Below are 24,056 nucleotides of genomic sequence, written 5' to 3' on the forward strand. Positions count from 1 at the left end.
CTCAAATTCTAATAAAGGTCAGAAAGAAAATTCAAAACAGAAAAACACACTTTATAAAAGAGCAACTAATATTGCTTGATAGAAACCTGAACATAGCGAATTTTATACTAAAACTCATCTACTGTGTTGAAACATTTACCTCTTGGGGTTCTCCCCTCACAAATGGTTCAGATCTCTCTGAAACATTCAGATTACATTTATTATATGTATACTTTTAGCCTGATATAAAATTACTGAGAACCTTTTGTGAGATTTTTTCTTCATTAAACAAAAAAATTCCCTCTAAAACACTGTTTTACCAAGTATTATAATTAATTGCTCTTTCTGAATATCCTTTGCTACTTTCAGTAAGATAAAGAACTTTTAAAAAATAGCTTACAGAGGCATAAGCCGAGTGTAATTTTTTAAATGAAAATTATATTAGTCTTGATTTCAAGTGAATTTTCATCTGATTCTCTGACTTAAAGAACAAAATAAGTCTAGTTACCAAAGAAATCTGTCAGTAAATACCTTTCTATCAGATCAATGTTACTTTAATTGAAAATATTTTATTTATAAACTGAGCCAGCTCACTTTTGACTAAAATTTAACATGACGGATTGAATTTTCTAGGAAAGTAGCCAGATAGGGTCAAAATGTCTTATACATTAAGGCAGATTGCTTTTTGGTTTGCTTGAATGCCAGGCCTCTTGAGTTCAAATTCCAGTTCCAACGTTTTCATGTTTAATGACCTTAGGTATATTATTAGGTAACCTCTCTGAGCCTCCATTTCCTCATCTTCAAGTGAAGATGGTAATTATACATTCATTACTGAGTTTGGATTGAGTTACTATCGATAAAGTAAAAATCTAGTTTTTTTTAAATTTCTTCATTGATTAAGGTGTTACATGTGTCCTTATTCCCCAATTACTCCCCATCCCCCCCACTCATGCCCTCACCCCCCTGTTGTCTGTGTCCATTGGTTAGGTTTATATGCATGCATACAAGTCCTTTGGTTGATATCTCTCCCTTACCCCCACCCTCCCCTACCTTCCCTCTGAGGTTTGATGGTCTGATCAATGTTTCTCTGTCTCTGGATCTGTTTTTGTTCATCAGTTTATGTTGTTCATTATATTCCACAAATGAGTGAGATCATGTGATATTTGTCTTTATCTGACTGGCTTATTTCACTTAGCATAATGCTCTCCAGTGTTATAATTTCATTTATGTCTAGGCTTTCTTTTTAACCATTCAAAATTAAAATCTGGTTACTTTCTTCTTTTAGTCTGTGTATATTTTATTTCCAGCATGTCAAAGACACCAGAGAAATTGAATTACAAGCCAACCATAAAAAATAATTTTTATGTGCATTATTGATACTCAATTATCCAAGGTGATGTGGATAATATAAAACAGCCACTTTTTAATGTGTTTATCTACAGTTAGAATTATATAATTATTTTAAATCATATGTACTTGTTCATTTTCTTGGATAAGATTAAATGGAAGAAAAGAGATGGTGATCTGAGAGATTAGGAAGTGATAGGGGAAATTTTTATCAGCAGATAAAAGAAAATTAAATACAAATGAGATACTTGGTACGTCTCCATAAGTATATGATTAAGAATTTTATTTCCCGGAGTGATGTCAGCATCATAGAGAAGTAAGTCATTCACCTTGTCTTTCCCCTTTCAATTACACCCAATAGGACATCAATAGCATAACATAGGATCCTCTGTACAACACACTAGGATGTCCAAAGATCCATACATCTGAAGGTAGGCAGATTGGACCTCCTGGAGGGCATGGAACCAGAGGAACAGCAGTGGCAGAGCCCATGACGGGAGGCTCAAGGAACCATGGCAGCATCCAAGATCCATGCCCTCCACCAGTGGTGGTGACTGCAACTTCAGGCCTTCCTAGCAGCAGGGGCTGCATCTAAGAACCTGGTACCCTTAGCAGCAGCACCTGTTACCTGAGGTTCTAGAAACTGTGGCAGTGCCTGCAACCTCAACTGTCCCAGCAGTAGGAGCTGTACCCAAAACCCCAGTGCCAACAGTAGCAGCCATGCTTATGACCTGATGCTCCAGGAACAGTGGTATCACCTACAACCCTGCAACACCAACAGCAACAAGGCACCACCAACCTCAGAGGCAAAAGCAGCAACAAGGGCACCGGTGATGGCAATGGCAAAAGCAGTGGAGGGTGGAAAGTGCTAGCTCTCAAATATAGATAGAGTCAACTCAGAAAGGTGTTCACTAATTTATGTGCTAGAGGAAGAACAATTCATCAAGCACCACGAAAAAGTACAGTAATATGGAACCACCAAAACAAATGGAATATTCTCCAGAAATTAAATTTAACATCATGGAACATTGCAATCTAACTGATAGATAATTCAAAATAGTTGTCATGAAGAAACTCAAAATGCTACAAGAAACTTCAGAAAGACAGTTCAATGAGTTCAGAAATAAAATTAATGAACACAAGAGATTGAAACTTTAAAAAAGAACCAAACAGAAATTATGGAGCTGATGAACCCAGGAAATGAGATGAAGAATGAATTTTAAAAGCAATGGAAATAGAGCTCATTATATGGAAGAGAGAATTGATGAGCTCAAAAGATTGAAATCTATAAAATCTAGAAATGATTCAGGTGGAAGAGGAGAGAGAACTAAGATCTTAAAAATATGAAGAAACTATAAGAAACATATCCAACTCCATTAGGAAAACCAGCATAAGGAAAATGGGTATCCCAGAAAGAAGAGGAGGATGAAGAGGGCAAAGAGCTAATTTAAAGAAATAATAGCTAACAGAACACCTAATTACCTCAGTACAAAAAGACCATCTCTAAGACACATTATGTTAAAATTGTCAAAAGTCAATGATAAAGAATTTTATAGGGAGCCAAGGATAAAAATTCAGTAACCTACAAAGGTATCCCCATTAGGTTATCAGCATATTTCTCAGCAGAAACTCTATAGGCCAGGAGAAAAAGTAATGGCATATTCAAACTACTGAAATATTAAAACCACCAGCTAAGAATATCCAACAAAGTTATCCTTCAGGTATGAAGGAGAAATAAAGTCTTTCCTTGACAAACAAAAGATGGAGTTTTCCACTACTAGGCCTGCCTTACAAGAAATGTTGAAAGTACCTCTTGCAACTGAAATGAAAAAGAAAATGTATACAAAACTTTGAGTAATATAATAGAGAAAATCAGAGATTTGTGAAGCTACTTCAGAATCACTAAAGTGTAACATAAAGGTTAAAGGAAAAAGCACATTAAAATAATTATAACTACTTCAATTTGTTAAAAACTCACAACAGAAAAAGGAACAATTTATGATAAAAATCATAAAAGGGGTTAAAGAAAATGATACAAGCTGTATAGGCAAATGAAGATAAGATGCTATCAGCAGAAAAAGGACTATTTTATCTATGGGACATTTTATACAAAACACATGGCAACCACAAAACAAAGATCTAGAGCAGAGACAAAAATGAAAAAGGAGAAACAGGAAAAAAATAATAGAAAATCACCAAACTAAAATAACAGACAGAAACACAAGAGAAAATAAACAATGAAGATAGAGAGCAAATAAAAAAATAGAAAATAGCAGTAGTAAGCCCTCATATTAACAACTAGAGGCCCAGTGCATGGATTTGTGTACCAGTGGGGTCCCTCAGCCTGGCCTGTGGGGATCAGGCCAAAACTGGATCTCCAACATTCCCTGAGGGGTCCCGGATTGTGAGAGGGCAGTTCTCTGGTGACACATCCTGGAATCGGGCTCCCTCCTCTCTGATTCTGGGTGCATCACCCAAGAACTGCAGCTGCCAAGTCACGGCAGCTCCTGCGTTGAGCGTCTGCCCCATAGTGGTTAGTGCACATCATAGCTACCAGTCAGAGTGTCTGCCCCCTGGTGGTTATTGCACATCATAGCTACTGGTCAGACAGTCAGATGGTCACTTAGGCTTATATATATATGGATTACCCTTGATTCAAGTAGAATGAACTCACCAATTACAAGTCACAGAGTGGCTGGATGGAGTTAAATATAAGACCCAACTATATAATGCCCCAGGAGACTCATCTGAACTCTAAAATCAAGCAGAGGCTCAAAACAAAGGGTTGGAAGATAATGCTCCAAGCAAATGGTAATGAACAGTCAAAACAAACTTCAGCCAAAAAGGGTAACAAGAGCCAGACAGGGACATTACTGGTATATAATAATAAAGGGGACAATCCATCAACAGCACTTAATATTTATCATTATGTATATACTCAACATAGGAGCAACAAAATATACATAAAGCAACTATTAACATACCTAAAGGGAGAAATTAACAGCAACACAATAATAGTAGGGGGACTTTAACACCCCACTTATATCAGAGGATAGATTATCTAGACAGAAAGTCAACAAGCAAACAGTGACCTTAAGTAGAAATTAGAACAGAAGTACCTAATAGATATACAGAGCATTCCTTTCAAAAGCAACAGAATACACATTCTACTCAAGTGCATTCAGAATATTCTTCAGGATAGACCAGATGTTAGGACACAGACAAGTCTCAACAAATTTAAGAAGAATGATATCATATCAAGCATATTTTCTGACCACAATGGTATGAAATTAGAAATCAATTATGAGAAGGAACCTGGAAAAATAAAAAATATGTGGAGACTAAAGAGTATATTAGGCAGCAATTTATTGGGTCAGCAAAAAAAAAATCAAAGAAGAAATTTTAAAAATATATGGAGACAGCCGAAACCGGTTTGGCTCAGTGGATAGAGTGTTGGCCTGCGGACCAAAGGGTCCTGGGTTCGATTCTGGTCAAGGGCATGTACCTTGGTTGCGGGCACATCCCCAGTAGGGGGTGTGCAGGAGGCAGCTGATCGATGTTTCTCTCTCATCGATGTTTCTAACTCTCTATCCCTCTCCCTTCCTCTCTGTAAAAAATCAATAAAATATATTTAAAAAATATATGGAGACAAATGAAATTATGAAATACAAAAATGTATGAGTTGTAGAATAAGCAGTGCCAAGAGGTAAGCTTATAGCAATACAGGACTACCTCAAACACACACACACACACACACACACACACACACACACACAAGAAAAATTTCAAACAATCTCACCTTACATCTTAAGAAACTAGAAAAAAAGAACAAACAAAGCTCAAAGTCAATAGAAGGTAATAAATAATGAAAATCAGAGTAGAAATAAATGAAGTAGACACACGCACACAAAAAGAACACAATAGAAAAGATCAATGAAACTAAGAAGTGGTAAAGATAAATGAAGTAGATAAAACTTTACCTAGGCTCACTAAAGAAAAATAAAGAGAAGGTTCAAATAACTAAAATTAAAAAAGAGAAGTTACAGTAGATACCCATAAATGCATAGGATCATAAGAGGCATAAGTACATATAAACCAACAAATTACAAATCAAGAGAAAATGGATTTTTAGAACCCTAAAACCTTCCAAAGTTGAAACAGTAATAATAATAATAATAATAATAATAATAATAATAATAACCAACAGTCCAGTACCAAATGGCTTCAATGGTGAATTCTACCAGGCATTCAAAGAAGATTTAGTATCCTTCTCAAACTCTTCCAAAGAACTGAAGAGGGGGGAATGCTTCTTAATTCATTTCAGGAGTACCACATTACCCTGATACTAAAACCAACCAGAGAAGGACAAAACACACAAAATGAAAAATTCTGGCCAATATCCCTGATGAACATATACATAAATATTCTCAACACAATATTAGCAAACCAAATGCAGCAATATGTTAATCGGATCATATAATATGATCTTGTGGAATTTAGTCCAGGGATGCAAGGATGGTTTACCATCTGCAAATCAATCAATGTGACACACCATTTAACAAAATGAAGTATAAAAAATCATATTATCATCTCAGAAGATGTAGTAAGAGCATTTGAACAATTCAAAATGGATAAAAGACTTAAATGTAAGTCTTGAAACCATAAAAATCCTAGAACCATGGTCGGCAAACTGTGGCTCATGAGCCACATGCAGATCTTTGGCCCCTTGAGTGTGGCTCTTCCACAAAATACCACGGCCTGGGCGACTTTATTTTGAAGAAGTGGCGTTAGAAGAAGTTTAAGTTTAAAAAATTTGGCTCTCAAAAGAAATTTCAATCATTGTACTGTTGATATTTGGCTCTATTGACTAATGAGTTTGCCGACCACTGTCCTAGAAGAAACCATAACCAGCAAAATCTCAGACTTCTTTCGCAGCAATATGTTTACTGACATATCTTCTAAGGCAAAGGAAACTAAGAAGAAAATAAACAAATGGGACTACATCAAAATAAAAAACTTCTTCACAGCAATACAAAAAACTTCTTCAACAATACAAAAAGGGAGTCTACTGTATGCGAGAACATATTTAGCAATGATACATCTGATAAAGCATTAATATCAAAAGTATATAAGGAACTCATATAACTTAACAAAAGGAAGACAAAAAATCCAATTAAAAAAATGGGCAAAGGACCTAAATAGAAACTCCTCCTAAGAAGAAGTACAGATGGCCAAGAGACATATGAAAAAATATTCAAAGTCAATAATCATCCAAGAAATGCAAATCAAAACAACAATGAGGTACCATCTCACACCTGTCAGAATGGCTAGCATCAGCAAATTGACAAATAACAAGTGCTAATAAGGATGTAGAGAAAAGGGAACCCTAGTACATTGCAAGTGGGAATGCACACTGGTGCAACCATTATGGAAAACAGTGTGGAGTTTCCTCAAAAAATTACATATGGAACTTCCATTTGACCCAGTGATCCAATTTATAGGAATATATCCTAAGAAACCCGAAGCACCAATCAGAAAGAATCTATGGACCCCTATGTTCATAGCAGCACAATTTACAATAGCTAAGATCTGGAAACAGCCCAAGTGACCATCAGTAGATGAGTGGATAAAAAAGCTGTGATACATTTTTACCATGGAATACTATGCAGCAGTAAAAAAATAATATTGAATATTGGGAGAGGAAGATGGAAACTGGCAAGATGGCAGGGAGAGAGAGAGAGTGTGTGAGAGAGTGAGGAGGTGAAAGGGGAGTGTGTGGACATGTGTGGTGAGTGTGTGTGTGTGAGCTAGAGACAGTTAGATCACACAGGACTTTTGGGAGCTGGCAGACCAGGCAATCTTAGACTGCGAGACCCTGCTGCCACTGCAAACACTCCCAGGTGGCCAGTGCTGGCACAGAAACCATGCCATCTTTAAGGGAAAAACTGCTGTGTCTAGGATTCTAGCCTCACCACCACCTAGACTGGCCTCAGATACAAATCGGGACCCTACAACCACTCTGGAGAAAGACCTGCTACCACAGCTGCAGATCCAGGGACAACGAGACTCCAGACATCCCAGTTGCAGATTTCTGTGAGTCACAGAGTGCATCTCCTTCCCCACCAGCCTGCCACAGCTGCATAGGGCCTGTGTGACCCACAGTGTGTGAGCGGGCCTATGGCTGACACGGGGCAGCTGTGAAGCCCTGCCCCCTAGCAGGCCAGGGACTCTGATTACTGGCCTGTGTGCGTGGACTGACTTTTGGCGCATGCGCAAGGTCGCCCTGAGTGCCACTGACTTTCATTCTCAGCGTACACGTGGGGACTCTGTTTCTCATCACAAGCGCACAAGGACCCTGATTCTTGGAGTGCACACAAGACCGCACTGAGCACCAGAGATTCTGATTCTCAATTCTCGGCATGAGCACATGGGAACTCTGATTTTTGGTGCTCACATGTGGGGACTCTGTTTTGCAGCACATGCATATGGGGACACTGATTCTAGGCACACATGCAGATCTGAACTGAGCACCAGTGACTCCGATTCTCAGCACAGTCACATGGGGACTCTGATTCTGGGTGCACGTGGCTCCCTCCGACCCACCACAGCCACACATCTCAGTGTCTGAGCTCTTTAGTGACACTTGGGTGACAACACACTCCCACCACACATGGCTCAGCACCCCACAATTCAGCGCTTTGACCTTCTGGTGATAGCTAGAATTGGGACACAACAAAAAATCCCAAAAGGAAAGAAAAAGAGGAATCACCAAGAAAGAAAATAACTGAAATGGAGGCATGCAGTATGTTTGATAAAGAATTCAGGGTAATGGTCATATAGTTCATAAACCGGATGGACAAGAAAATCAACAACTTATACAAAAATCAGGAAGAAATAAAAAGTGATATAGCTACAATAAAAAACGCAATACAGGGTTTCAATAGTAGATGAGGAGAAGCAGAGGACCAAATTAATGAGTTAGAAGATAAGGTAGAGAAACAAGCCCATCTGAACAGCAACTGGGGAACAAAATTAAAAAGCAGGAGTAGAGCCTAAGGGACCTTTGCGACAACATGAAATGAAGTGACATATGTATAATAGGAGTGCCAGAAGGACAAGAGGAGCAGAAAGGATTAGAGAATCTATTTGAAGAAATAATGACAGAAAAGTTCCCTGATATGGGGAAGAAAAACATCACACAAGTACAGAGAGTCCCAAGCAAGATGAATCCCAAAAGACCCACACCAAGACACATCATAATTACAATGGCAAATGTTAACAACAAAGAGAGAATCTTAAAGGCTGCAAGAGAGAGATAGAGAGTTACCTACAAAGGATCCCCCATCAGATTATCAAATGATTCCTCAACAGAAAACACACCAAGCTAGAAGGTAATGGAATTAAGTACACAAAGTGATGCAAAACAAAGACTGAAACCAAGAATACTCTATCCAGCAAAACTATCAATCAAAATTGAAGGGAAAATCAGGAGCTTTTCAGACAAAAAAAAAAAAAAAATGTTAAGTAAGTTTATCACTACCAAGCCAGCAATGCAAGAAATGCTAAATGGAATGCTGTAAAAAAGAATAAATATAAAGGGAGTAAGGAACATAGGCGTAAAGTACCAAAATGGCTACAAACAAGTACCTATCAATAATAACATTAAACGTAAAGGCATTAAATGCTCCAATTAAAAGACATCGAGTGACTGAATGGATAAGAAAATCTGACCCATATACACTGAGTGGCCAGATTATTATGACCACGCCATCAGTACTTCATTGGGCCACCTTTTGCCTTCAATACTTCAGCAATTCTTCTTGGCATTGACTCCACGATATATTGAAAGGTGATGCGAGGAATCTGACACCATGCCTGATGAATAGCACTGTCCAGTTCTGTGAGATTTGATGGTTGTGGAACCAGCTGCCTGATGGCTCTTTTAACTTCATCCCACAAAGGCTCAATTGGATTCAGATCTGGTGATTGTGGGGGCCACCTAAGCAAGGTTCTTGAAACCACGGCTGCACAATATGAGCACCATGGCATGGCACATTGTCTTATTGGAAGAAGCCTTCTCCATTGGGATACGCCATCAACATGATAGGATGAACTTGATCAGAATCGATACTTAGGTATGTTGTGCTATTCAGACATTGTTCCATATGAATTAAAGGGCCCAAATCATGCCAGGAAAACATGCCCCAAACCATAACACTGCCCCCCACCAGCTTCAAGGGTTGTACTCATGCATGTGGGGTGCATGCTTTCATGCTGTTTCCGCGAAATTCTCACTCTGCCATCTGCATGATGCAACTGAAAATGTGATTCATTGGACCACATGACTTTTATCCAATGCTCGACTGTCCAATCCTTGTGTTCCCGTGCAAATTGGAGATGTTTGATCTTGGTAACTGCAGACAGCAAAGGTGTTTGAGAAGGCCTTTGGCTTCCATATCCCATACTATGCAGTGTACAGCTAATTTGCCTACAAACGTCAGGTTGTCATAATAATCTGGCCACTCAGTGTATATGCTGTGTAAAAGAGACCCACGTTGGAACAAGGGACTCACACAGACTGAAAGTGAAGTGATGGAAAAATATATTTCAAACAAGTGGAAATGAAACAAAAGCTGGAGTAGCAATACTTATATCTGACAGAATAGATCTCAAAGTAATGAACATAACAAGAGACAAGGAAGGCTACTTCATAATTCTAAAGGGATCAATACAACAAGAGGATATAACTCTGGTAAAAACATATGCACCCAATTCAGGAGCACCCAAGTACATAACAAAAAACTTCTGGAAGGTATTAGGGGAGAGATTGACAGCAATACAATCATAGTAGGAGACTTTAATATCCCATTAACAACACTGGATAAATCCTCTAGACCAGTGGTCATCAAACTCATTAGTCAACAGAGCCAAATATCAACAGGACAACGACTGAAATTTCTTTTGAGAGCCAAATTTTTTAAACTTAAACTTCTTCTAACGCCACTTCTTCAAAATAGACTCGCCCAGGCCGTGGTATTTTGTGGAAGAGCCACACTCAAGGGGCCAAAGAGCCGCATGTGGCTCGCGAGCCGCAGTTTGCCGACCACGGCTCTAGACAAAAAATTAGGAAAGAAACAGCAATTCTAAAGGACTCAGTAGATCAGATGGACTTAATTGACATCTTCAGAACATTCACCCCAAAGCTACAGAATATACATTCTTCTCAAGGGCACATGCGTCATTTTCAAAGATAGACCACATATTGCGACACAGGCAAAGTCTCTTCAAATTCAAGAAGATTGAAATCATATCAAGCATCTTCTGATATCACAATGGCATAATATTAGAAATAAATGACAATAATAACAATCACAAAAATTCAAACACTTGGAGGCTGAATAGCATCCTATTAAACAATGATTGGGTTACCAAAGTGATCAAAGAAGAAATAAAAAACATCCAGGAAATGAATGACAATCAAAACAATGCCAATCTATGGGACACAGTGAAAGCAGTCCTGAGGGGGAAGTTTATAGCATTACAGGCCTAAGTTAAAAAAAACAAACAAACACAAAAACAAACAAACAAACAAAAAAACAACAACAAAAAGAAAAACTGGAAACAAACCATCTAACACTGCAACTTGAAGAATTAGAAAGAGAGAAACAAGAAAAGCCCAGAGTGAGTAGAAGGAAGGAATTAATAATGATCAAAGCAGAAATAAATGACATAGAGATGAAAGGGAAAAAAAAAACAATACAAAAGATCAATGAAACCAAGAGCTGGTTCTTTGAAGGATAAACAAGATTGATGAACCTCTACAGGGATCACCAAGAATCAAAGAGAGAGGACCCATATAAACAAAGTCAGAAATGAAAGAGACCAAATAAAACATAGCTCACAGAAATACGAAGAATCACAAAAAAATACTATGAGCAACTCTATTCCAACAGACTGTTCAACCTAAAAGAAATTGACTTATTCCTAGAAAAATATCAACCTTCCAAAACTGAAACAGGAAGAATAAAAAAATCTAAATAGGCTGATAACAGTGGAGAAAATTGAAGCAGTAATCAAAAAACTTCCAACAAACAAAAGCCCTGGACAAGACAGCTTCACGGGGGAGGTTTATCAAACATTCAAAGAAGAAATAAAACCTATCTTCCTCAAACAATTCCAAAAAATTCAAGAGGAAGCAACACTTCCAAGCTCCTTGTATGAAGCCAGCATCACCCTAATACCAAAACTAGATAAAGACAACACAGTGAAAGAGAATTACTGGCCAATATCCCTCATGAACATAGATGCCAAAATTCTCAACAAAATTTTAGCAAATTGAATCCAGCATTACATTAGAAAGATCCTACACCATGACCAAGTTGGATTTATTCTGGGGATGCAAGGATGGTTCCATATCTGCAAATCAATAAACATGATACACCACATAAAACAAATTGAGATATAAAAACCATGTAATCATATCCATTGATGCAGAAAAAGCATTTGATAAAAACTCTCAACAAGGTGGGAATAGAAGGATCATACCTCAACATAATAAAAGCCATATATTACAAACCTATAGCCAACATAATACTCAATGGGCAAAAACTAAAACCATTCCTCTAAGAACAGGAACAAGGCAGGGATGCCCACTCTCACCACTCCTGTTTGACATAGTACTGGGAGAAGTAGCCATGGCAATCAGATAAGAGGAAAAAATAAAAGGAAAAGAAGTAAAATTGTCATTATTTGCAGATGACATTATATTGTACACAGAAAACCCTAAACACTCCATCAAAAAACTACTAGACTTAATAATAAATAAACTTGGCAATTTAGCAGGATACAAAATTAACACCCAGAAGTCTGTCACTTTTCTATACACCAATAATTAACTCACAGAAAGAGAAACTAAAAAAAAAAAATTCCATTTACCATTGCAACAAAAAAATTAAGATACCTAGGAATAAATTTAACCAAGGAAGTAAAGGATTTGGACTCAGAAAATTACAGGATGTTGAAAAAAGAGATAGAGGAAGACAAATGGAATAATTTACCATGTTCTTAGATTGGTAGAATCAACATCATTAAAATGTGCATACTACCCAAAGCAATCTATAAATTCAATGCAATCCCCATTAAAATTCCAACTGCATACTTCAAAGACCTAGACCATACTCTCCAAAAATTTATCTGGAATTAAAAAAAGACCCCCAAAAGCTGCAGCAATCTTGAGAAAGAAGAACAAAGTTGGAAGGATCGCAATACCAGATATCAAGATAAATTACGAAGCCACAGTTCTCAAAACTGCCTGGTACTGGCACAAGAACCAGTGGAACAGAACAGAGAACCCATAAATGAACACAAGCCATTATGCTCAATTAATATTTGACAATGGAGGCAAGAGAGTCTCTTCAATAAATGGTGTTGGGAAAATTGGACAGACATATGCAAAAAAATGGAACAAGACCACCAACTTACACCATATATAAAATTAAACTCAAAATGGATAAAAGATTTAAATGTAAGATGGAAAACCATAAAAATCTTAGAAGAAGTCATAGGCAGCAAAATAGCAGACATTTGTCAAAGCAATATCTTTACCAATACAGCACCTAGGGCAATGGAAACTAAGGAGAAAATACACAAATGGGACTATATCAAAATAAAAAGCTTCTGCACAGCAAAAGAAACCATCAACAAAACAAGAAAGTCTACTGCATGGGAGAACATATTTGTCAATGTTATCTCCAATAAGGGTTTAATCTCCAAAATTTAGAGGGAGCTTCTGCAACTAAACAAAAGGAAGATAAACAATCCAATCAAAAAATGGGCAAAGGACCTAACTAGATACTTTTTGAAAGAGAACATGCAGAAATCCAAATATGAAAACATGCTCAAATTCATTAATCATCCATGAGATGCAAAAAATAGCTATCATCAAAAATCAACAAACAACAAGTGCTGGCGAGGATGCAGAGACAAAGGAACCCTCATGCATCCTGTGCACCTCGTGCAGACACTGTGGAAAACAGTATGGCATTTCCTCCAAAAATTAAAAATGGAACTGCCATTTGACCCAGTAATCCCACTTCTAGGATTTTGTCCCAAGAAATGAGAAACACCAATCAGAAAGGATATATGCACCCCTATGTCCATAGCAGCATAATTTACAATTGCTAATATTTAGAAACAACCTAAATGCCCATCAGCAGATGAGTGGATTAGAATACTGTGATTCATCTACATAATGGAATAGTACACTGCTGTAAAAAAGAAGGAATTCTTACCATTTGCAACAGCATGGATGGAACTGGAGAGCGTTATGCTAAGCAAAATAAGCCAATCAGAGAAAGATAAATATCACATGATCTCACACATTTGTGGAATATAATGAACATCATAAACTGATGAAAAAGAGATAAAGAGACAAGGAAGCATCAAACAGACTGTTAAACTACAGTGGGAAGGCAGGGGCGGGTTGGGGGGGGGTAAGAGATCAACCGAAGGACTTGTATGCATGCATATAAGCATAACCAAAGGATACAGACACTCAGGGGGAGTTGAGGGCATGTGTCGGGGGATGGGGAGGTCTGGGAGGTCATTGGGGAAAAAGGAAACATATGTACTACTATTTGTAATATTTTATACAATCCTATCTAATAAAATAATAATATGCAAATTAACCATCACTCCGCCACACCCACAGCCAATCAGGAGCGAGTATCCAAATTAACCCAACCAAGATGGCTGTGGCCATGGAGCGAGCAGGAGGCTTGGGTTTCCCCAGCAATGGAGAAAGCCAAGCTTTCCGCACACCCTGGCCAGCCCAGGCCTCCACTCAAGGCTACAAAGTTTCAATTATAAAAGATAAATAAATCCCAACAAAAATGGTGGCAGCCACGGAGCTGGAGAGAGTAGGGGGCTTGAGTTGCCCCAGGCAATGGAGGAAGCCAAGCTTCTGCAGCCCTGGCCTGCCTTGGCCTCTGATCAAGGCTACAAAGTTTCAATTATAGAAGATAAATAAAACCCAACAAAAATGGCTGCTGCCACGGAGCAAGCAGGAGGCTTAGCTCCGCTCAAGGCTACAAAGTTTCAATTGTAGAAGATAAATAAATCCCAGTTACCAGGGCCTCCACTTGGGTCGCAGGGGCTGTGGCTGGCCTGCAAACCACCACAGGCCCCTCGCCCAGGCCGCCCCACGCCCCAAGGAAATCCCCACCCTGATCTGGGACACCCTTCAGGGCAAACCAGCTAGCCCCCACCCATGCATCAGGCCTCTATCCTATCTAATAAAAGAGTAATATGCAAATTGACTATACTCCAACACAGAAGATGGCTGCCCCCATGTGGTCAAAGATGGCCACCACAAGATGGCCAGCAGGGGAGGACAGTAGGGAGGGACCAGGCCTGCATGGGAGGGCAGTTGTGGGTGATCAGACCAGCAGGGGAGGGCAGTTGGGAGGGACCAGGCCTACAAGGGAGGGCAGTTGGGGTTGATCAAGCCTCCAGGGGAAGGCAGTTAGGGGTGACCAGGCTGGCAGAGGAGGGAAGTTGGAGGCGACCGGGCCTGCAAGGAAGGGCAGTTGGGGGGGACCCAGGCCTGCAGTGGAGAGCAGTTGGGGGGGACCAGGCTTGCAGGGGAGTGCAGTTAGGGGTGACCAGGCCTGCAGGGGAGCGCAGATAGGGGAAAACAGGCTGGCAGGAGAGCAGTTAGGCATCAATCAGGCTGGCAGGGGAGTGGTTAGAGGTTATCAGGCTGGCAGGCAGAAGCAGTTAGGAGCAATCAGGAAGGCAGGAAGGTGAGCAGTTTGGGGCCAGCAGTCCTGGATTGTGAGAGTGATGTCCGACTGCCAGTTTAGGCCCAATCCCAGTAGGGGTCCCAGATTTGAGAGGGTGCAGATTGGAGAGGGTGCAGGCTGGGCTGAGGGACACACACCCCTGTGCATGAATTTCGTGCACCGGGCCTCTAGTCTACACTATAAAAGGCCAGGTTCCATAACGTCCAAAATGACCGAACAGAGGCCCGAACACCAGGAAGTGCATGGAGCACCTCTAGGTCCTTCTCTCTCCCCCCACCCCACTCACATGCTCCCATCGATGGATGGCCAACGGGGAACCAAGGGGAACCAGTCTGGAGACTGGTGAGTGGGCACAAGGCAGACCTCTTGGTCCCTCCCCCCAGCTGGCAGGCTCCAATCGATCCTCAGTTTCTTCTGCACAGCCTCCTGGGATGCGGACTCACCACTGTGAGAGGCTCCGGAGTGGAGACTTCAACAAGGACTTCAGTGCCTGCAGCAACCCTCAGCCTTCACTGCTGGGAGGTGGACAGAGAGCATCAGCTTTAAAGCACAAACACCCTCCTCAGGAAAAACCGCCACCTCCCTACTCCATAGCTGCTTCCATGTCTGCAAGAAACTGCCTATGCTCCTCCCTGCGAGATGGGCAGGGCCAGATCCTGAGTTGAGCAGTTCCACAAAGGCGGCTGGGCCAGTGCAGGGATGGAGGAAGGGAGGGAGGGCGGGGCAAGAGCAAGGGGGAAGCCCCAGTTCCCTGCACCTCCTCCCACAGGCATAGCCCTTCCTGGTGTTATGATAAAAAGAGCTGTGTTTTTCTGCCCTAACCGGTTTGGCTCAGTGGATAGAGCATCGGTCTGCGGACTCAAGGGTCCCAGGTTCGATTCTGGTCAAGGGCATGTACCTTGGTTGCAGGCACATACCCAGTGGGGAGTGTGCAGGAGGCAGCTGATCGATGTTTCTCTCTCATCGATGTTTCTGACTCTCTATCCCTCTCCCTTCCTCTCTGTAAAAAATCAATAAAATATATTTAAAAAAAAGAGCTGTGTTTTTCTAACTCTGTCCGGGTAAAGGAAACAAGTGTCTGTTGACTTCCAATCTTACTCTCGAAGCTTCCAGTTAATCCCTCTGGATGCATCATATCCAACCTCCAAAGGATCCGAGGGGCAGGTTCAACCTTCATTCCATAGTTGAGGAAACTGACCAATAAACACATGTGTCTCATAACTCAGTGTCAACTCCCGTGGAAATCTCCGGGTAATAACTCAGATTCTATACCTAAGGGTATATTTTCATGTTTAATTCAACCCCAGGAATCAAATAATACAATAAAGTATAAAATGAATTCAGAGGGCTCAGCATTGCATTCCCAGGGCCTTTGGTCCCAGGCAAACCGCAGAGCTCAGTTATCCTGAGATGAAAGAAAAAGAAAGAGAAACGTGAAAGGTTTTCCAGCTCAGTCACAGAGACATCTCATAGCCACATACTAAGGACACAACATTAACTTAGGGGTGGAAAGGACACAAATGGAATAGAAGATGGAGCCATTTCCATTCAGATTCAAACCAAGTTAACGAAGCAGAAGAAACGCTGGACGCCATGGAAGAATAAGATGAAACGGTCCAGTAGAGAGTGTCACAGACCTCGCAGGGACAGCACCTGGGGCTCCTGACATGAAAGGGAGGAGGAAGGGGGCTGGGTGAGAGGAAGTGCATGGAAAGGCCTGGAAGTAGGAACAAGACGGTGATATGCAGAAGGTGGGCCCCACCAGGTGATGACAGGGGTAAGCCCGCAGGAGGTGACCAAGTGCCCCCACCTCTGCTGAGGGGTGCATGCATCTGTCCTGGGAGCTGCGGCTGATGGAGAGGGAGGCTATGGCTCGATGTGGATGAGTTGCCAATGAGAGCCCCCCTGCAACCACAGTGCTCGGTGTTCTCAACACGGCGGGAGCACAGGATCATGTACACAACATCATGAAAGAAAAAGCATCCTATTCCCAACTTATTCACAGACTTCTATTTCTGGTATCTATATTCCCAATGTGTCCACAAGTACATTTGGAAAAAGAAAAAATATTTGTACATGATATGACTGCATCTTTAGAAAACCCAAGTGATCACAACCAGAGGACTTTTAACACCTAATGAGCCAAATACACTGATGATCAAAAATAGACCCAGAGACACAGACACATGAACAGACTGTGGAACCTCAGAGGGAAGGCAGGGGATGGGGGTGGGTGGGAAGAGATCAACCAATGGCCTGTGTGGATATATGCATCACCCCTGGACACAGACAATGGGGTGGTGAGGGCCTGGTGTGGGGTATAGGCTGGAAAAGGTTAATGGGGGGAAAGGAGACCTATGTAAACCATTCAACAATAAAGATTTAATAAAAAGAGTGAAAAATAAAAGAAAATTAAAAAGGAAAAGAAAAGCCAAGAATATCTGCCCTGGCCGGGTGGCCCCATTGTTTGGAGCTTTGTCCTATACATTGAAACGCTGCAGGTTTAAACCCGGGTTGGGCTGTTTGCTGTGCAGGAGTCCACTGAGCAAGTGTTGCCTGGAGGAGGGAGGCTCCTCAGACCTAAACACAGTCCAGGCCTTGCCCATGATCCAAGGCCCATCTTCTGCTGAGTGAGACCAGACCTCCCAGCTTCCTGTCGAGTCCCTGGTCTCTGAGTCATCGGGCCACTTCTCCATGTTCCCCAGAATGCACTGCCCAGTAACCATCTATACTAATAAAAGGGCAATATGCTAATTAGACCAGATGTCCCTCCAGACCAAACCACAGTTGTGGGGGCTGAGGCAGAGGGAGTTAGGGGCAACCAGGCCAGCAAGGGAGGGCAGTTAGGGCAATCAGACTGGCAGGCAGAGGCGGTTAGGGACGATCAGGCAGGCAGGGGAGCAGTTAGGGACATCAGGCAGGCAGGCAGAGTGGTTAGGGGTGATTAGGCAGGTAGGCAGGTGAGCAGTTAGGAGCCAGCAGTCCCAGATTGCAAGAGGGATGTCCCTGCAGGATCGGGCCTAAACTGGCAGTCGGAATCCTCCAAGGGGTCCCAGATTGGAGAGGGTGCAGGCTGGGCTGAGCTCCCCCCCCCTCCCGCCATGCATAAATTTCATGCACCAGGCTTCTAGTAAAAAAAATAAAAAAAGAAGAATATCTTACCCTTTGAGACAGCATGAAGGGACCTGGAGAGTATCATGCTAAGTGAAATTAGTCAGAAAAAGACAAGTATCAAATGATCACACTCATATGTGGAATCTGACAAAATAAACTGATGAACAGAGTGGATCCAGAGGCATGGAAGCATGGAACAGAGTGCGGAATCTTAGAGGGAAAGTGGGGAAGTGTGGGTAGGTGGGAGGTAATCAACCTTGTGTGCATATATGCATAACCCATGGACACAGACAATAGGGTACTGAAGGCCTTGGGGTGCAGAGGGAGCTGGGGGGCTTCAATGGGGGGAAAGGAAAAAGGGGACATATGTAATACTTTCAACAATAAAGAATTATTAAAAAGAAGAAAGACAAATACCACATGTTTTCATTTATATGTGGAATCCAAAAAACAAAATAAATGGACAAACAAAACAGAAACAAACTCATGGATACAGAGAAAAAATTGATGATTGCCAGATGGGAGGGGGATTGAGGAGGATGTGTGAAAAAGGTGAAGGGATTAAGAAGTACAAATTGCCAATTATAAAACAGTTATGGGGATATAAAGTATAGAATAGAGAATATAGCAAATATTATAATAACTATGTATGTTGTCAGGTACTAGAGTTATTGGAGTGATCACTTTGTAAGTTATATAAATGTCTAATACCTATGTTGTATACCTGAAACTAATAAAATATTGTATGTTAAATGTAATTGAAAGATTTTTTAAAATTCTATAAATGAAAAAATAAAATGTCATAGCTAAAATTATAAATAACTCTAAGTCTTGAAGATGACTCATGTTCTATTTTAGGAAGGATCCAGAGTGACCACTATGATTTAGTTGTAATTTCTTGTCATGAAAAATGTAGACTGTAGGTCATTTAAACAAAGAAAGCTGGTTTGTTGTTGTTGTTTTTTTATTATATTACTGGAACCCATACATATGTTCATTTGATATTTCATATCTTTTGATCATACTGATTTTCAATAATTTTGTCTTTTATTTTCAGAAAGAGTTTTGGAACACCTATACAAAAGCGCAACAAGGTGAGAGTAGCAGAGGAAGTGACTGGTTTCAATTTTACCTCACCTTTCCATTAATCTTTGGCCTCTTTATTATCCTCCTTGTCATTTTCTTAATCTGGAGATGCTTCCTGAAAAACAAAACTCGCAGACAGACAGTGACTGAAGATCACATCCCTTTCCCTCAGCACCTTAATATTATCACTCCATCTCCCCCACCAGACGAAGTGTTTGATAGCAGTGGAGTTTCGCCAGGCTTTCTGGAATATGTAGTTGGGCGCTCAGATTCTGTCTCCACTCACCTGTCCAATTGTGATCCTCCACCAACCTATGAGGAAGCCACAGGACAGGTGAACCTTCAGAGGATTGAAACAGAACCTCATTTAGACCCACCCCCGGAGTATGAGGACATCATCAATTCCAACTCATCCAGTGCCATTGCTATGGTGCCTGTGGTCACCACCATCAAATGAAACAGCAAACTTCTTTTTACTATAATCGTTTTTAGAATACTAATAAAACAACTGTCTACCACTTTACCACTACATAAATATGCATTGACTTATTTTATTGGACTCTGACAGCATACCACTTCACATTTTCTGATTTGATTTTAATTAGTTTTGTTTCCTATAAAACTAATTAAAAACTATAAATCATTATCCATGCTCATTTTAGGTAATAGGAATATGTGAAGAGGGGAAAACAGTGGTCTTTATGTGATGAGTTATACATATGTGTGTATATGTATTCATGCATATATACATATATGCATATATACCAGTATGTAGATTAGCCCAGCATATGTGCAATGTGTTAAACAGCCATTAACTTCTGTCTAAATCACCTGTAAATTACTCACCAAAATTGGGGGGGCGTCAAGTTGTGTAATAGATAGTGATGTGCTGTTCAATTTTGAAAATAAGATGAACTTAGTATGTTTTCTGTTTCTCACTGGCTTTTGTTAATTTTTTTCTTCAACTACCTTAGTAGAAAAAAAATGCATGTAGTCCATCTTGATTTTCAGAACATCCCAGAAAGATAGAGGGAAGGGACAGTAAATAATAATTTGCTTATAGTGTATAGCAAGAAAATTATTGGTAATTAGTCGCATTTGGCTAATTTTATGGGAGGGAATTTTGTTGTTGTTGACTGTCCCGCCTCCCAATTAAACAGTGTTTGCTTACTAGTTTTGAATGTCTCATGCTATTTGTATTAACATCTTGGTGGAGAGGATTTCCTGCCAACAGAATAATTTCTAAAGTACATATATGTATTAATGACAGTGAATAGATAAAGATTTCTCGTTTGCTATTTGGTGACAACAATTATTTTCTTTTCACTGTTTCATTGCGTTTTACTCTACTTTCTACTCTTCCTACCACCAGAGAATTGTCAAGTACCTAAGAATTTAGTCAAAATAAAATTCTTAAAATTATTTTCTTAATGCTTTTTTATAGACTGAAGTCTTTGTCTCAAGATGATTGAGGCAATTTCCCACTAAATTAAGAATTGTGATTTATATATTTCTCTCCAGTTGGTGGAGGAAGATTGCAAAGTCTGTTGTGCCAGGTGCACAATAAATCTAGTTATAATAGCTTCACAAAGATCTTGTTCTTGTTATTTCATTTTGGGGTTTTTTTCATCAGTTTTTTTTTTTTTTTAACTTCATGATTTTTACTTTTCCTTTGGATCAGAGTGAACGGCTATGAATGAACTGCCAATATAAACTAGCTCAGAAAGAAAAGTATGACAGTGTTTTTATACAAAGTTCCATAATTTATGTCACTGGTGGGAAATTCATTTTATTAGTCAGAAAGATGTCTCTGCCACTCTCAAGCTTCCTTGGTCTTGGGTAAAATGGTGGATGAAGCAATGGAATGCAGATTTAGTAAGTATCATACACTGCTGCCTCCATCTCCATCCCCACTGACTCCTCCCTCAATCTTGCCCTGAAACCAAAGGAAGAGGAAACACTTGGGAGAATCCTGAACTAGGAGTCAGATGACATGAATTCTAATCCCTTTCTACAATATACTTGCCATGGTACCTCAGGAAAGTCCCATATCTGGCCCTCAAATTCCTTAATTCTGAAATGGCAGTAAAATAATTTGCTCTGTCCTTCTCCAGTGACATCAAAGGATCTAATGATATGGTGTGCATGAAAGTAATTTGTAAGATATGAAGAGATCATAGCATTGTTCTTATTGTCCTTAAGAGAGAATTTTCTCCCCCTGTTCCCCTAAAATTTATCCAAGTTTTTACATAATGAGAAATAGAATAGGCTGCCCCATAAATGGCTGACATGTTCCTGATCTGAGTGTGAAGGCTATTAGTTAAACGCCTGTCATTCTCTGGTCTATACCAAGGCTGTGCCAACTTAAAGATGATAGCCAGTTTAACACAAACAGGATTAAGCAAATGTTAGAAAGAGAAATAGAATGGGTGTGCTTAGTTAGTAGGTTTTGTAGCTTTCATGGGCTAAAAATGAATAAATCTTCACCCTGGTCTCAGCAGAAATGACAATATTGTTTTGAATTTGGCCATGGTGATCTTTGGCTTCTAGTTAAAGCTGAAAGTTGAAATATTTGATACTGTGACTTGTGTGTGTATGTGTGGATATTTTGGTTTATTTTAAAATGAAAATTAAGGCTCCTTTTGTATAGATTTTTATGTCATTAATATCAGGCCTTAGATTAAACAGCAGTTTTCAAAAGTGCAGCCCATGAGTTTTGGGGTGTCCTTGAGACCCTTTTTGGGGATCAGTGAGATCAAAACTATTATAATATTACAAAGCTACTATTTATCTTTTTATTCTCTCTCTCAAAATAGTTAAAATATAAAACAATGCCATCTTCCCTCAGATCTTATTTGTTTTAGAAAATATGGCTATTTTATTTAAAATGTTATTTATGTTAGCACATAATGGACTTTTTAATTTTTAAATAAATAAATACTTTTAAAATTTTTATGCATCCTAATATGGCAAATATGGATAGATGTCAACTCCATAAACAAAAGCTCTTTGGCATCCAGATCCCCAATAAAATGTAAGAATATAAGGAGGTCTGGAGACCAAAAGTTTCAGAATTACCATATTATACAAAGGAGCAGAATGTTCTGTTACTAAGTATATATTCTTGCAACTTTATTTTACATTTCAAACTCCTGATATTGGATTTAATGCTACCTTTTAGTGATACCTGAACTGCAATGTTGATCCTTGAAACAAAAGCCAAATGCTTAAACTGATCAATGACCACAGCTTTTCAGACTATTGGTTAAAGAAAGCATTCCTACTCCATAGTGATAACTGGCATCAGTCACAGGTCTCCTGGCAGCATTGGCATCATGATGACAGGATAAACAAAATACCACTTTCTTCAAGAAGCATTCTCTTAGGTTTGTTTGGTTGGTTTGGTTTGATTTTGCTTTGTTTGGGTTTTACATTTTTAAAAACCCTTTTGCTATGCCACCTGGTTTTATAAACTGAGTTTCTTAATATGTTTTATAATTAAAGGGGCTTGTCTGGAATAAATATATTTTTATGCTTTTGCCTTTCTTACCTGACAGATACTACATTCACCTTTGATCATTTTTAATAAAGGTTTAGTTTTGCAGATATATTTAGTGCCTTTCTTAAACAGTAATTAAACTGAATCAACCAGTTTGCATTTAAATGAAAGAATGGGCTTAATGGGAGTTCTTCCAGTGGAAAGGTTTCCAAACTTCCACATGCAGTAGTTGTGACTAGAATACTAGAACTATCTGCCTCTCTGCTTTGAATATAACAATTAATTGTATCTGTTTAAAGTAAATTATATTTCTTTTTTCATATTGAACAATACAAATAGTGATGCTGTATTTGATTCATTGTTAATTATGACTTCAAGATTGATGATCTGATATGATAACTGGAGGTTGCTTTAACTTGGTTTTGTGTAAATAGCATGTATTTTATTATGATATTTCACATTTTTAAACACTTGGTTTACATTAAATTATGGTATTTAACTATTTTTATGTTTATACTAGGTAATGTTTTTCTTTTATCTCTATGTTTTTGGTATGCTAAATGAAGCTGTTTTTAAACCCAAGAGACTTTTTCTACCATGTGTTAATTATATTATGATTAGTTAATAAACATGCTGCATAAGTTCTTATTAATTATGGTCTTTTTAACAAGGTAAAATTTATTTTTATTTTTCTTATGAATTTAAGTAATATTACTCCAGAAATAAAAAATTATCTGGTGACAACTTCAGGGTGTTCCCAGCAAGAAAGAACTTTCTGTACTACTTTTGAATGATGCTAGCATGACACAAAATGGGAACACTTGGTTCAAAAGGATAGACTGAACTCCCTGCAGTGGTGTAGTTTGTCAAGTACTGGGAATAGTGTTATCTAAAGATATCAAGGAGCTGGATTTTTTCCTCCTTAGCAGAATAGCTTGCACTTGATATGTAGAATATTAGAAAGGAAATCACAAAATGGAAACATATGTAACTACAGGGAAGCTTCTTAAGTGTAGTTACCTCAAAAACTAAAAGCTAATGTGATATGTCATTAAACAAACAAATGTAAATATGACTTGATTTTTATGGTATAAAATTTTTAATTATATTTGAGGAGGAATTTTAAGAATATAAGTCTAAGTATCCATTTTCTAAGCATCAGTCCCCAGAGAGTTGTCCAAAATATCATAACAAGGTACTTTTAAAAACATATAGCAATTTCGCTCCGC

The 24,056-nt window shown here is 39.3% G+C and overlaps 1 protein-coding gene across 3 annotated transcripts in view; it reads left to right on the top strand.

The window, feature by feature from the left end:
* Positions 1 to 23,475, top strand: part of PRRG1 (proline rich and Gla domain 1) — a 219,216-nt gene extending 195,741 nt beyond the window's left edge. For all 3 annotated transcript variants that reach the window (XM_080653966.1, XM_080653967.1, XM_080653968.1), the window contains one exon: positions 19,300 to 23,475. In XM_080653966.1, the coding sequence (XP_080510092.1) occupies positions 19,300 to 19,785 (486 nt within the window). In that variant the 3' untranslated portion in view covers positions 19,786 to 23,475. The remainder of the gene's footprint in view (positions 1 to 19,299) is intronic.
* The last annotated feature ends 581 nt before the right edge of the window (positions 23,476 to 24,056 follow it).

The sequence above is a fragment of the Plecotus auritus genome (genome assembly GCF_963455305.1).
Source record: "Plecotus auritus genome assembly, chromosome: X".
NCBI classification, from domain to species: Eukaryota; Metazoa; Chordata; class Mammalia; order Chiroptera; family Vespertilionidae; genus Plecotus; species Plecotus auritus.